This window comes from Rattus norvegicus, chromosome 5, assembly GCF_036323735.1.
Source record: "Rattus norvegicus strain BN/NHsdMcwi chromosome 5, GRCr8, whole genome shotgun sequence".
Classification (NCBI taxonomy): Eukaryota; Metazoa; Chordata; class Mammalia; order Rodentia; family Muridae; genus Rattus; species Rattus norvegicus.
In genome coordinates, this window is record NC_086023.1 from 150181560 (window position 1) to 150196633 (window position 15074).

General features: G+C 43.1%; 1 protein-coding gene across 9 annotated transcripts in view; it reads left to right on the top strand.

Annotated features, from left to right (window-relative positions):
* Eya3 (EYA transcriptional coactivator and phosphatase 3) overlaps positions 1-15074 on the top strand; it is a 128321-nt gene that overhangs the window by 91025 nt on the left and 22222 nt on the right. For all 9 annotated transcript variants that reach the window (XM_039109784.2, XM_039109786.2, XM_006239027.5 and 6 more), the window contains 5 exons: positions 2254-2339; positions 3666-3849; positions 6019-6155; positions 11292-11375; positions 13277-13366. In XM_039109784.2, the coding sequence (XP_038965712.1) occupies positions 2254-2339; positions 3666-3849; positions 6019-6155; positions 11292-11375; positions 13277-13366 (581 nt within the window). The remainder of the gene's footprint in view (positions 1-2253; positions 2340-3665; positions 3850-6018; positions 6156-11291; positions 11376-13276; positions 13367-15074) is intronic.

A 15074-nucleotide genomic window follows, 5' to 3' on the forward strand; every position in this document is an offset into this window, starting at 1 on the left:
CAGTCAAAGACTGTCTCTCATACCTAGAATCTCACAAATAGTCATTAAGCCTCATCGTTTTTGCTTGATTGGATGGTTTTGGTTTTTCAAGACAGGGTCTCTCTATGTAGCCCTGGCTATCTCTCTCTGCAGACCAGGCTGACCTCAAACTCAGAGATCACCCTATCTCCTCAGTGCTGGGATAGGAAGAGGGCCACCACTTGCCTGGCTAAGCCTCATCCTGTATGCGTCAGGACTTTGCTGGACACAATAAAGCAGCAAGGCTCGTCGTCATTGTCGTCGTCGTCGTCGAGCTTACAGTCTGGTGTGGGGAATGAATGATTTTTTATTCTTAACTTCTTAGTCGTAGTTCTTTATAGGGTAAAGAATGGTTATGTACATTTTTAGGTTGATTAACTTGGGTTCAGTGATAGTTAAACCTAAAATATACCACTTATGTTTTAGATTTAGGGTTATTAAATTTTTTATTTTTACTTTTTTCCGGTTTGGGGGTTTAGATCTCATGAAGCCCACACTGGCCTTGAGTTCGCTATGAATATGAAGTGGCCTTGAGCTGACTCTCCTATCTCCACCTGCTCAGTGCTCCGTGCTCGGCTGAGTCTTGCATTTCTTTTTTCTTTTTCTTTTTTAAGATTTATTATTTTATTTATTATATTTCTAAAACTACTTTGCCAGAGCACATTTCTTCCTTGCGTGTAGTGACCAGGTATAGTTGAGTCTGGAAGTGTCCAGTGTTAGTATTTAAGAGAGTGCTGGGCAGGAGAGAAAAGAAACTCAACGCACACCCAAAGGAAAGGGACTGAGCACACTATCTGAACTCTTCTTTGGCCCAAGCTCTTCAGTGGGCTGAGCTCGTGGCAAGAGCAGTGACTTTCCTTGTCTAGATGTGGCTTTTAGCACAGTACCCTCCAGAACCTGGTTCGGGTCTAACCTGCGTCCTTCCTATTTCATTTTCCCGAATGCTGTTCTTAGTGGAGATTTTCTTGCTTGCTTTCCACTGGAGAGCTTTGTGCTGGTCAGTTTGGTCCTTCTGGTGGGTGACGGCAGCAGGAACCATGTTTCTGTGCTTGTCATAAGTGAGAAGAGTTCAGAACTGGTGCCTGGCAACGCTGACTACTACTCTGTCTACCTGGCAAAGCCCTGTGGTATTTGCTAGTCACTGAAGTTTGGGGTCAGAACCTGATAGATTCTGTTACCAAAAAAAAAAATGTAAAATTTAGAGACGTTCCAAGTAATTATCTGAATACATTTTTACCCGACCAGATGAGATTTAACGTTTTCTGAATCTTTGTAGGTTTGTTGATAAAGTTTCTAAGTAACAAATCATTACTATTTAGTGGTATTAAAATTGTATTACATTTATGTGTGTGCGTGTGTGTGCATATGGACACCGATGTGCATGTGAAGGTCGGAGGACAGCCAGTGGAGTCAGACCTCTCCTTCCACCATGGGGATCCCAGGAATCTAGCGCAAGTTATCAGTCTTAGCATCAAGCAGCATTTCCTACTAAACTATCTTGAGGGTCCTCCTGGTGTCTTTTGATTCACATTAATAACTTATTATTTGAATATAGCAGTTCTAAGCATTTTAGAGTTTGGAGAACTAGCTCTGTTTCTTAAAGTAGGCATGTCCCTCAAGAGAGACATAATTTTGGGCAAATGGCCATAACTAATGCCACAACATAGGACCCACCAGAGCTCTACAGACTGTCAGGTCACTTGCAGGGGACTCATTCTTCAGCTTCTAGAAAAGACTGGGATGATTTGACGTAGTTCTGACTTCATTGGTGTGCAGTGCGAGCTGAGTGTGGATGCACACCCTTTCCATAGACTCAAATTGAAACAAAAACTCCAAGTGTTTTGTTTGTAATCAAGCCTCACTGTGGTATTGCACTGCAAAACAGATGTTTACTTTTCAAGAAAAATTGTTAATGGATTTTATGTATATGGCGTTTTATTTGTTTTATGTCTCTATCATATGTATGCCTGGTACCACAGAGGCCAGAGGAGGGCCTGGAGTTACATATGATTTCCTGTCATCATATGGGCACTGCAGCTTGAACCCAGGTTTTCTGGAAGAGTAGCTAGTACTCCTAACCACTGAGCCATCTCTCCAGCTTCCAGCATTTGCCTCTTTACCCAGTGTTCTTTGTCTTCTTGCCAGTATGTTCAGTTTAAACAGGTTATTTTCCATATCCTTAAGCCGTTTACATCTAATTACATTTAACATCTCCTAATCCTCTCAATCCTGTAGCTTCAAGCACAAATGCCAGCCTGATATCCACTTCATCTGCAATTGCCAATATTCCAGCAGCAGCCGTGGCCAGCATCTCAAACCAGGTACCGTGCCCTGTTTGTTCTCCTCCTGGATATGATTCACCCAACTGTCACTCCCTCTCTTCTTTCCATGCTCAGCTTGCCCATCTAAGGGACAGCTAGGACTAGTGTAGACTGTGAGCCCTGTTGCTGGATGCCCTCAGATCTGGCTGCTCTCCTGCTTCTCCTGTTCTTTACTAATCCTCCCCAGGAATATGGCTCTGTCTGTGGTGTTATCTCTCATGTTAACCCTAACCTTCCCCAATGCTCTCACTAGAGTGTGCACTCCAAGAAGGGCCGGGATTTATTTTTCTGTTTTTGATCAGTTTTATATTCCCAGAGCCTGGACGAATCCCTGGCACTCACTTCAAAGGAACTCCTAACTATTGTGGGATGAGTGAATGCTACCTCCACCGTCTCCTTAGTAATTGTTTGTAGTTTGGTTTGTTTTTCTTTTCATGTTTGAGACAGGATTTCTTTGTGTAGCCCTGGCAGTCCTGGAACTTGCTTTGTAGACCAGGCTGACGTCAGAGATTTTCATGCCTCTGCCTTCTAAGTTCTAGGATTAAAGGCGTGCACCACCACCATCACCATGCTAAGCTGTGATTTGGTGATCACTTGATCTGGTTCTGTGTGTGCTTAAATGATCACTAGAATGTCTTCATTGATTTAGAGTTTGTTTTGTTTTTAACATGCTCAGACTTTCTCTGCAGCAGCTGCTGTGTCTACTGTTATCTCCACAGACTGTGATTTGGGGGTACAACTAGCCTCCTCCTTGACTCTCTGTGCCTCACTGTTTCACTGGTGCTGTGTTTATTCTTTTTTCTTTCTTAAGTCCACAAGTACCTCGGGTTCATAGGGGGCTGTTCTGTTTTGGGTGGGTGGGTTGGTTTATGAGGCAGGGCCCCACTATGTACCCCTGGGTGTTCTGGGATGCGCCACAGCCCAGGCTGCCCTCAAACTTGCATTCATCCTCCTGCCTGTCTCCTGAGCTGAGTTCATGTGCCACCATGGTGGCCCCGTGTTTCTGTTATGTTCCCAGCTATGTGCCGTGCAGCCCTGTGGAGGCTCTCTCCTTTCACGGCCCTTGTTTTTGACCTTCAAAGGGTAGCATCTTTAGATTTTCACATTATAACTTAGTCCCGAAGCAGTTTTGCCAAATTCACATTGTCCACTTAGATGATGCGTCTATACTCAGGTTCTGCACTTTGAAAACCATTGAATACTTGGGACTGTTAGGTGGAAAATAAGAAACCGTTTTAGGAAAATAATTTTGACTAAGAGGGAAAACAAAACCTCTTGTGTTAGTACCTCTTGTAATCGTCTTGTTTTCCTCCCTTTGGCCCACAGGACTATCCCACCTATACTATTCTTGGACAGAATCAGTACCAGGCCTGCTACCCCAGTTCCAGCTTTGGAGTCACAGGTCAGACTAACAGTGATACTGAGAATACAGCATTAGCAGCTACAACGTACCAGACGGAGAAGCCTGGTGCTATGGGACCTGCACCAGCCACACAGAGGCTTCCTTCCGGTAAGTACAGAGAACCAGATTACGGCCAACTCATCCAACGGTGTTTCCAAGCAATCGTAAATGATTTTGTTCTGGGGTGAGTTAGTTTCACCATGCTGTTGGTTTCCCTTTCTCAGTTTAAACTGCAAACGGACTGTGGTGAGAAGCTCTTTGGCAGGATATCTGTAGATGCTAGAACAGAAGAGGGCCGATAGCGGGACGACATGTTCTAGTGTACACTGTCCCGCATCCTCAGACCAAAAGCTTGTTTGGTGACGGGTGCAGGCCTCTAGTTTGAATATAGGCATGTCTTGAGCCCCTGCTAGGGACTCAGAGCAGGCGCTCTTTCTGTGTCTTAAACTTCTTTAAGGTTCTGAGTACAGCTACACTCCTTTCCCAGTAATCCTAACATTTGACTCAGGAGGCCAGAGACTGCTTGTGAGTGTCACTGGGAGGCCTGGCCCTGCCTGCACTGCCACCTGCAGCCCAAGGAGTTCCCTTCCACTTCAGGACTTCTTACTCGTGGAAAGCCCAGTCCTTGATTATACCACAGAATTTCAGGATGAGCCAGAGTGACACAAAGTGAGTGAGTTGATATCAGGGAGAGCACAAGTGTGGGAGTTGGAACTCTTGGCGAGGATTCCACAGCCCTCGGCAGCTGTGGCTTCTCAAGAGGAATTGCACTTAGGTAGCTGTACAGTGGCTAAGTACATTGTTCAGAAGAATGTAATTACAACAGAGTTTAAAGAATAAACAGCTTAAATCTTAAATAAAGTTTAAATACTAAGTAAAAATACTGAACACTTGGGAGGCTGAGGCAGGTGGATATCTGTGAGTTCTTGGCCAGCCTTGGCTATGTCTCAAAAAATAAGTTAAGTTAGAGATTAGTTCTTCAGTTCTGGACTGGAGAGACGACTATGTAGTTAAGAGCACTGACTGGGGCTGGAGAGATGGCTCAGCGGTTAAGAGCACTGACTGCTCTTCCAGAGGTCCTGAGTTCAATTCCCAGCAACCACATGGTGGCTCACAACCATCTGTAATGGGATCTGATGCTCTCTTCTGGCCTGTAGTCACATATGGAGGCAGAATGCTGTACATAAAATAAATAAATAAATCTTTAAAAAAAAAAAAAAAAAAGAGCACTGACTGTTCTTCTGGAGGACCTGGGTTCAATTCCAGGCATCCGCAGGGAAGCTCCTAACTGTCTGAACTCCAGTAGTTCCGAGAAACCTATGTCCTCTTCTAACCTCTCACGTCACTGCATGCATGTGATGCACACTGACAGACGTGCAGGCAAAACACTCATTCATGTAAATAAAGTAAGAATAGTTTTTAAAAAGACTATAAAGCCGATTTATTTCTCTTAAATAGTTTTTAGATTCATTTATTTTTATGTCTGCATGTGTTTTGTGTTATATGTACATATACCACTGCTCGTCTGCTGCCCTCAAAGATCAGTAGAGAGGGCTTTGGGTCCCTTAAAACTGTAGCTAGAGATGGCTTTACTTAACCCCAGGACTCTTCAAAAGTAGCGAGTGCTCTTATCCACGGAGCCGCCTCAGTCAGGGACATTACTTCATTTCATGAACATTGCTTCATAAGGAGATTATGGTGCTTTTCATGAGGTACACTTAGGATGAGAAAGGGGTGCTAGTGTAATTAAACTGGAGGTCACAAACATTCTGGCCAGAAGTAGGCATAATTTGTTGTTTAGACTGTCCTTTAGGGTGTCTTTAGGAAGGCAGATGTTGTCTGTAGGCAGAGATACGGTCTGTGTAAGTAGATCTTGTCTCTGTTGGCCATTCTGGTTACTCGGGGATCCTGGCAAGATTGTGGTGTAAGGGCTTTCTTGCTCTTCCCAGGTTCCTTTATTTATAAGATAAAGACCCTGTCTTTTTTTTTTTAACAGAATATGCATTTATTTTATGCATGTGAGTACACTGTAACTGTCTTCAGACACACTAGAAGAGGGCATGAGACCCTTTTACAGATGGTTGTGAGCCACCATGTGGTTGCTGGGAATTGAACTCAGGACCTCTGGAAGAGCAGCCGGTGCTCTTAACCGCTGAGCCATCTCTCCAGCCCTGGACCCTGTCTTTTTTATTGCTCCTCTTGCCAACCCCTGTCTCTGCTGTGGATCTCAAAGCCTGGGACTACTGACAGTGTGTGTCTTGCTTTTCCTTTCAACAGACTCGTCCACAAGCCCACCTTTGTCCCAGACAACACCAAATAAAGATGCTGATGATCAGGCCAGGAAAAACATGACTGTCAAGAACCGAGGCAAGAGGAAAGCTGACGCCAGCTCTTCCCAGGACAGCGAATTAGAAGTATGTGATGGAACTCACTTGACCTACCTGTTCTGTTTCCCTCACCTCTGCAAGCATATGTCTGGAATTGGCAGCGATAATGTTGTTGGATGTTGTGTCTGCTTGAATTCCTTGTGGGAGCATTTAATTGGCCAAGAGGGAAAAAAATCCACGCAAAAGAAAATCCCTCTGGGGGCTGGGGATTTAGCTCAGTGGTAGAGCGCTTACCTAGGAAGCGCAAGGCCCTGGGTTCGGTCCCCAGCTCTGAAAAAAAAGAACCAAAAAAAAAAAAAAAAAAAAAAGAAGAAAGAAAATCCCTCTGTGCTCACACCTTAGCTTCATATCCCTTCCAGCTGTTTCACCTTTTATGATTCACATAATTTTAACAGAAGGAACAAATTGTTCTCCACATGCAGAGAACAGGAAGGATGCACTGCATCTCAGGAGCCATGGGAGCTGGGAACGATGTCCTAGTGTTTCCGTATAGATATCGAGAGTGGGAGGGGTAGTGAGCGCATCTGTGGGACACACGTGTGCTGACTGCTTGATGACCTGCTAGCACACTGCGCCATGCTGTGAGCACTGTGGGAGCTTACTGTGGACATAGGCTTCAGTTAGGGTTGGAAAGATTAGAAAAACATACAGAATTCTAATGTTAGAATTTTTTATATTACCTTATTTTTGTGGCTTTAATTTTTTTCTTTGATGATATTTAATAAAGCAAAGAGATATACTTAAATATGCTCTTAGACACAGATAATTGAAGCTGTACATAGAATCTGTCTTCTTCCTTTCGGGGAGCAAATATAGCAAAGAATAAGGAAACTAAATTTCTGATATCATTTTAAGGAAAACTAGCAATTCTCATTTTAACAACTGTACCACAGTACACATTACATAAAACTTTACAGATTTCCTGGACATACTATATACCTGTAATCCTAGGACTTCAGAAGGCAGGAACATCAGGAGTCCAAGGTCATTCTTGGCTGCATAATTGCCTGAGTCTCCACCTAAAATCCTTTTTTAAAAGAACTGTACTGTTTTGTTAAGATTTGAAAAATGTTATGAGTTATGGATGTTTTGCTTTTTTAAGATTTATTTATTTTGTGTATGTGAGCACACTATAGCTGTCTTCAGACACACGAGAAGAGGGCATCGGATCCCATTACAGATGGTTGTGAGCCACCATGTGGTTGCTGGGAATTGAACTCAGGACCTCTGGAAGAGCAGTCAGTGCTCTTAACCGCTGAGCCATCCCTCCAGACCTGTTTTTTGTTTTGTTTTGTTTTTAATGTGTGTCTGTCTTGTTTGCGTATATGTCTGTGTATACAACATTTCTGCCTAGTGTCCAGAGGCCAGCAGAGGGTGTTCAGTCCCCCGAGACTGGAGTTACAGACTTGTGAGCCTAACTCAGGTTGCTGGGTGCTGGGAGTCCAACCTCTAGATGAGCAGAGCCTTAAGTGCTCAGCCATGTCTCTAGCTCCAACTTTATTGTTTGAAGAGCACAATTCAGTGTTGTTAGATATATTGGCCACTATGTATTTCTGGAACACTTTTGTGGTTTTGTGTTTACTTGCTTTGTTTGAGACAGTCTCACTCTTGACTTGGACTCCTGGGACTCCTTCCTGCCTCATACTCCTCTAAGCTTTGGCCAACAAGTGTGAGCCACTCTGCCCTGTGCTCACAACCTTTAATTGATCCTAAACAGACTGTCTACCTGTTAAACAGTAACTCCGTACGCTTTCCTAGCCCATGCCAACCATGATTCTGCTTTCTGCTCCTGTGAAGCTGCCTGGTCTGGATGTATCTGAGTTGAGCACACAGTATCTGTGCTCTTCTTATCAGGCGTGCAGTCAGTAGGCTGCTCTTGAGACCTGTCTGTGTTGCAGCACTGCACTGATCATAATTTCATTTCTTTCAATGGCCGAGTGATACTCCATTGTATATATACGTGCGTTCTGCATCTTGCTTATCTTGTGTCTGTTGAAGGACACTTCCACTTCTAGGCCATGGTAAATAATGGAATTGCTGGCTCTTGTTGTGTGTTCAGTTTATGAGGAGCCGCCAGACGTCTGCACTTGTATCCTCTCACATTGCCACTGTTGACCACATTCTCATCCATGCTTATTTCTCCTCTCCCCTTTTTAACTGTATCTTTTAAGTGGTGGTGAGACAGGCGTTCCACATACCTCTGCCTGCGGAACTTGCTCTGTGAATTGGGCAGGCTGGAGCTCACAGAGCTATGCGTGCCCCCACGCCTTTAACAAGGAAAGCTGGCCTGTCGTGTTACCCTGGCATCTCACTGTAGTTCTTCAGTGCCTTTTCCTAACGACTAATGGTGTTGAACATCGTTCCGTGACATCGAGTCCCAAGTTAAATCGCATGACTCCTCCAACTTTCTCCTCTCTGGAGTTTGTTTTGGCTATTTGGAGATCTCCTCAGATTCCCTATGCATTTTTTGAAGTTTTTTTTCTTCTTTTATTAACCTGTTTTTTTTTTAAACTGGTAGTAATTAAATCCAGTTCCATGTAAACACAAGTGTAGCGAGCACTGTGGTGTGACAGGAGAGGGGGGGAGGGGATTTGTTGCTCTTGCAGGTTTCCAGCACCACATGGTGTCTCACAAGCATCCATCACTCTAGTCCTAGAAGATCCAACACCATCCTCTGATTTCTAAGAACACCAAGCACGCACGTGGTACCCAGATACATACATGTGGGCAGAACAGCCACGCATGTACGATAAAAATAAATAAGTCTTAAGAAAAATGTTAAATAAGAAACACTGGCGATCTGAGTGTGGTTCAGAGTGCGCTGGCGTTGCCGTTTTAGCGACATTGCCTTCCAGTCTGTGGATGTCGATGTTTGTGTTTTCCAGGGCCAGCCGTGGTAGGGTTCTCAGTACATTGTGCAGATCTTTTGTTTCACTGACTAAGTTTACTCCTGAGTATTATTTTTTACTTATGCTTATTTATGTATATGGGTATTTTGTTTGCATGTGTCTGCACATCAGAAGAAGGTATGAGACAGACCCTGTGAGACTACAAATGCATATGGCTGTGAGTTGCTACATGGATGCTGGGAATTAAACAGTGCTCTTAACAGCTGAGCCATCTCTCCAGCCTCCTAAGCATTACTTTTGATGGGATTGACTTTTAAATTTTTTATTCAGATCACTCATTACATTAAAACATCAGATTTTTTTAAGTAGTGTATTGAACACATTATTTTCTACTCCTAACACACACACACGCACACACACAGACAGACACACACACACACACACATACACATACACACACAGAGAGACAGACAGACAGACACACAGAGACAGACAGACACACACACACATACACCGAGACACACAGAGAGACCGACAGACACACACACACACACAGAGTGAAAGGGGACTGGACTTCTGTCAGATGCAGTTTCTTTTATCTGTTGAGATTATGTGTTTTCCCTTTCTTAAAATTAATAAATATTATATAATATATAATCATTGGTTGATTTTATATATGGAGTTTTAAGTATAGCATAGAGTTTATTCAGGGCCTGGGGGGAGTTAAGAGGGTAGTAGGGTAGAGAGAGAGACAGAGACAGAGAGAAGGAGAGAAATAGAGGAGTAGAGGAGTAGAGGTCAGCCATGTGCATTCGGAGAGAAGGGGGGAATAGAGAAAGAAGGGACAAAGGGGGAAGAGGGTGAGAGCAAGAGAGCAAGAGCAAAAGAAAGCAGAGAGAACCACTCTTAAACTCACACCCTGATCCCACTCAGTCACGATCCACAGTTATTTCTGTGTTGGGGACTTGGGTGAGATCTGTGCACTGTTCTTCATGAGGACCGTCATCTCTCCATGCCACTCTAGTCCTGGCTGCTTCCTGGTCTGCTCTTGGAGATGCTGACTTCACCGCATGAGTTAGAAGAGGCTCCTTTTTAGTGCGCTTTGGAAACATTTAGGAAGAGCTGTGCTGATTCTTAACTGGCTGCTCTAATTCACCATAGCTGAACCTCAGGCTTTTCTCTTAGGGCTGTTTTAAATTACTGGATCCATCTCCTTACTGGTGGCTGGTTTTACCACATTTTCTGCTTTTTCCCTGGCCAGTTTAGGTTGTGTTGTATGTTTAAGCATTAGATGATTCCACCTGGTTATCCAATTTGTACAACTGTTGACAAGTCACTGTCGGGGTCCATTTACACCTGTGAGGTGGGCAGCTCCGTCCCCATGCATTCCTGTTCGTAGTCATTTGAGTCTCTGTCTTGGTAAATGTCAGTTCTGTTGAAATATTTAAAGAACCCACTGTTGTTTCCATTGTCTTTTCTCTATTCTGATCTCGCCTCTTTCTACTTTATTTCCTGTTTCCTTCTTCCCTTCCCTAGCTTTAGCTTTAGTTTACCTGCCTTGTCTAAGTAGTCCTTGGATGTATAATATGGCTGTGATTTAAGATTCTTCTTCTAGCACTGGGGATTGAACCCAGAGCCTTAGGCCTGTAGAATGTAAGCTCTGCCCTGAGGCTTAAGGCTTCTTTTTCTCTCTTCTTATGGGCTTCCTGTGCTCTGAGGCTAGCCTCAGCAACTAGTGATCCCTGTCTGCTTCCCCAGTTTGGGGATTGCGGGCATGCACCCGGGCCAGCTGCTTGCTTGTTTGCTTGCTTTCTGACTTCCTTTCCCTTCCCTTTCTTCCTTCCTTCCTTCCTTCCTTCCTTCCTTCCTTTCTTCCTTTCTCTCCTTCCTTCCTTGTTCCCCTCTTTTTTGCTGAGACGGGGTCTTACGGGATAGCCCTGTCTGGCCTGAAGTCTCTAAACTTACATAACTCAGATTCACAGAGATTCCCTGCCTCCTATTCCCAACTGTAGAACAAAGCCACCCCCACCCCGCCCCCACCATGCCATTCCATTCACAGTTAGGGTTTCCTTGTCAGCATTGCTCTCACTGTCTCATAAGTTGTAATATGTTGTATTTGCTTTCATTTGTCTGAAATATTTTCTGATTTTACTCATGATTCTTTTGAATCATTCTCTAAAATTATGTTTTTACACTTTCACATATTTGTAGGGTTTTTTGTTTTGTTTGGTTTTTTGTTTTAGTTTTCCTTGTTTTTGGTTTCTCATTCCTCTGTGATTGACAGATAACTCATTTTTTTGTCTTCCCCCCTCAGCGGGTATTTCTCTGGGACTTGGATGAAACCATCATCATATTTCATTCCCTTCTTACCGGATCCTATGCTCAGAAGTATGGAAAGGTAACTGGAGTCTTTTGTTGTAATTGACCCTCCCCTGAAAATCCCTTTTCTCTGCTGCCTCTCTTGCCCTATTGACTTTTTGCATATGTAGAGTTGACAGTGTTAGGAGTTAGGGCTCCAGAGATGGCGTATAGTTAAGAGCACCCATAGCTCTCACAAAGGACTTGGTTTGATTCCCAGTGCCCATGTGGCAGCTGACAACCATCCGTATCCAATTCCAGAGGATCCAACATTCTTTTGTGGCCTCTGCTGACATTGTATGAATGTGTACAAAGACATAACATGCAGGCAAAACACCCATATACATTAAACACTTGATTCGAAACAAAACAAAAAGTGTTGGGATCAAACCCAGGACCTCACAAATGCTAGGCAAGAATTTGTTTCAGGTTGATGAGATGATTTACCAGGTAAAAGTGCTTGCTGCCAGTCAAGCCTAGTGACCTCCTGAATTCAGTCCTCAGTACCCACAAGTTGTCCTCTGACCGTATGTGTACATGCGTGTACACGCACGCATACACACACACACACACACACACAAAATAAATAAATGTGCTTTTTTTTTTTTTTTTTTTGGTTCTTTTTTTCGGAGCTGGGGACCGAACCCAGGGCCTTGCGCTTCCTAGGTAAGCGCTCTACCACTGAGCTAAATCCCCAGCCCCTATAAATGTGCTTTTTAATGTACTTCATAAGCATTAAAGTGTAGAAATAAGGCTCAAAATTGAATGAAATATCAGGATTTTATATTTCCAAAACTAACTTGTTAAGCCTTAAATTACTAAAGGTATAAGATTTTCATTTAGCTAAAAAATGAGTTAGGGAAAAGTCAATTAATCTTATAGATAATACTTCTAAAAAAGATCATCTCATCACTTTTATTATGTTGTATTTTCTTTTGAGATGAGGTCTCATTCTGTAGCACAGGCTGGCCTCTAAATCTCAATTAGCCCACTGCCTCTGAGCCTCCCAAATGCTAGGATTATAGGTGAGCCCCCACATCTAAAATAGATGTGCTTTTTAAAAACCAGTTGTACTAGACAAAATTCAATGTGATTAATCTTCATTGTAAACATTCTTTTAGCAGAAGAATGAGTTGTTATTAGTTCTGTGTATTTCTTTGTCTTGAGAAAGGATCTCACTATATAGCCTTGGCTGTTCTTGAACTCCTGCCTCAGCCTCCTGACTGCAGAACTGTGTTTTGCCGCAGATTATCTCCAGGATCATTTATTTCTAGAAATAACTTATAAAAACAACTCTTTGCTGTCTTGCTACTCATGGTTTTCTAGGATTGCCAGGAGAGTCTTCTGTGAGTGCTTTTACACAACCGAGCAGATGACGCCTCCGAAACTACATTCCCAAGACAGCTAAATACTTCCGCTCTAAGGGGAGACGGACACTTCCTTGTAAAGCAACCTGCTTCTGTTTCCCGGCTCATGCTTTGACTCTGGCTTTCTTTTCTTCTTAGCGGGTTGGATTAGTCGGTGTCCGGTGTTCCCTGTGTCAGGGAGCAGAAAGGGACAGTGCGTATTACATTAGCAAGGGTTTTTCTTTTTTTTTTTTTTTTTTCCAAGGCGGGATTTCTCTGTAGTACTGGTTGTGTAGACCAGGCTAGCCTCAAAACACATCTACCTGCCTTTGTCTCCTGAGTGCTGGGACTAAAGGCATGTGCCACTCCTTGGCTTTAACATTTTTAATAATAACTACCCATAACCTCTGTATTTCGTAAGCCGGTTCTTAAAAATGTGAGTGAAATTGCCTCAGTAAGATGTGAAGTCCTGTTGTGTTGGACTAGGCTTAAAGTAGTCCATCTGAATGTCAGAACCAGTGTTGTGAGCTGAATCAAGTAGTACTGTTCTCACTTGGTTTTTTTTTTGTTTTTTTTTTTTTTTTTTTTATTCCAGGACCCAACAGTCGTAATTGGCTCAGGTTTAACAATGGAAGAAATGATTTTTGAAGTGGCTGATACACATCTATTTTTCAATGACTTAGAAGTAAGCGGTTTAAATTGTTTTTCTGCTCTGTGAGGTGTTTTATTCTGTGAGGTGTTTGTTAGTGCCTGATAAGAGACAAGGTAAAACAGGATGAAGGGGGAAGGGGTTCTATTAACAGGATCACCACAGGCTTCTATCTCCAGGCAGAACAGTGTCGCAGTTGAATTTGCAGATCTTGGGAGTTCTAGTTTTGACTTAGTTGATTTTGTTTTGTTTTGTTTTTTTTTAGCAGAGTTGAAGATGGGATGTTTTATTTCATTTTGTTTTGAGACAGGGTCTCGTGTAGCCCAGAAGGACCTCAGACTCACTATGTGGCTAAGTACAACCTTGAACTTGCGGTCCTCTTGCCTCTACCCCTGATTGCTGGAGTTAGCAGTGTGCTACCATGCCAGGGTTTAGACAGAGCTGGTGGGGAGTGAAGACCACTGGTGCATGTTAGGCGGCCACTTTACCAGCTGAGCTAGCGCAGGTCGGAGTTAGCAGAAAGAGTGGCACTAAGAAAAAGGTATGTGGTTTCTCAGAATGGCTCCTCTGAGCCGGGTCTGCTGATAAAGGTCTACAACCCCAGCAATGAGGAGGCTAAGGTAAGAAGACCTATGTCCAAAACTAAAAATGGATTTTTTTTTTTTTTGGTTAGTTTATTTGGAAGTAAAGTACAGGAACAGTAATATAAAAGTCAACACTTTATATTAGTGTTGGGCACAGGGACTGCAAGACAGCTCAGTGCTCAAGTGGTCCATCCCCGCACACACAGGCATTTGTAACTCAAGTACCAAGGTGATCTAATGTCCTCTTTTGGCACTGCACCGAACACCAACAGGAAACCCCCACACACACTTAACATAAAAAAACAAAAGCAGCGGCAACAGAAGATGGCATCATGGCATCGCACACCTCTCATCCCAGAACTGAGGAGGCAGAGGCGGGTGGATCTCTGAGTTCAAGGCCGGCCTGCTCTACAAAGTTTGAGGCCAGTTACTGCTACCCAGTGAGACTGTCTCAAAACAAACAAAAACAATTAACACTGGCAAGTAATGAAACCCTTTATACATTATTTAATATTAACATACTCCATTCATCCATCCCCATCCTTCATGGTCTCTAATTGATAGATGACTTACTGCTATCAGATGGGTTTTCTCTACTTTCATTGACTTTTTTCTTTTCAGTGTAATTTGGCAAAGGTCATTATATGGCACAGATAACCCTGAATTATATGTACTATTTTATTTTTCTTCTAGATTAAATTTTTTCTTACTCTTGTTTAAAGTTTTTTTGCCTATCTTCAAATGGCAAGATATTGTTCTGTATTTTCTTACAGAAACTTTTAAGTATTTTTTTTTTTTTGGTTCTTTTTTTCGGAGCTGGGCATCGAACCCAGGGCCTTGCGCTTCCTAGGCAAGCGCTCTACCACTGAGCTAAATCCCCAGCCCCTTTTGTTCTGTTTTGGGTTTGGTTTGTTTGTTTTTTAGTTGGAGGTCTGGAAGTGCATGAAATGAGCCTGCATAACCCAGATGGCTCTAAACCTAAAATCCTTCTGCCTCGGCTACCTAAGTGCTGACATTGCAGGCACACGGTCACACTCCTGGCTCTCACCGTATTTCTATGCGTGTGTATTATCTGTGAGTCAGTGACTTGTATATTCCACTCTTTATGAAACTAGAACACACTGAGTATGTGGTGAAAAGTTCTGGGCTTTGCCTTTTGC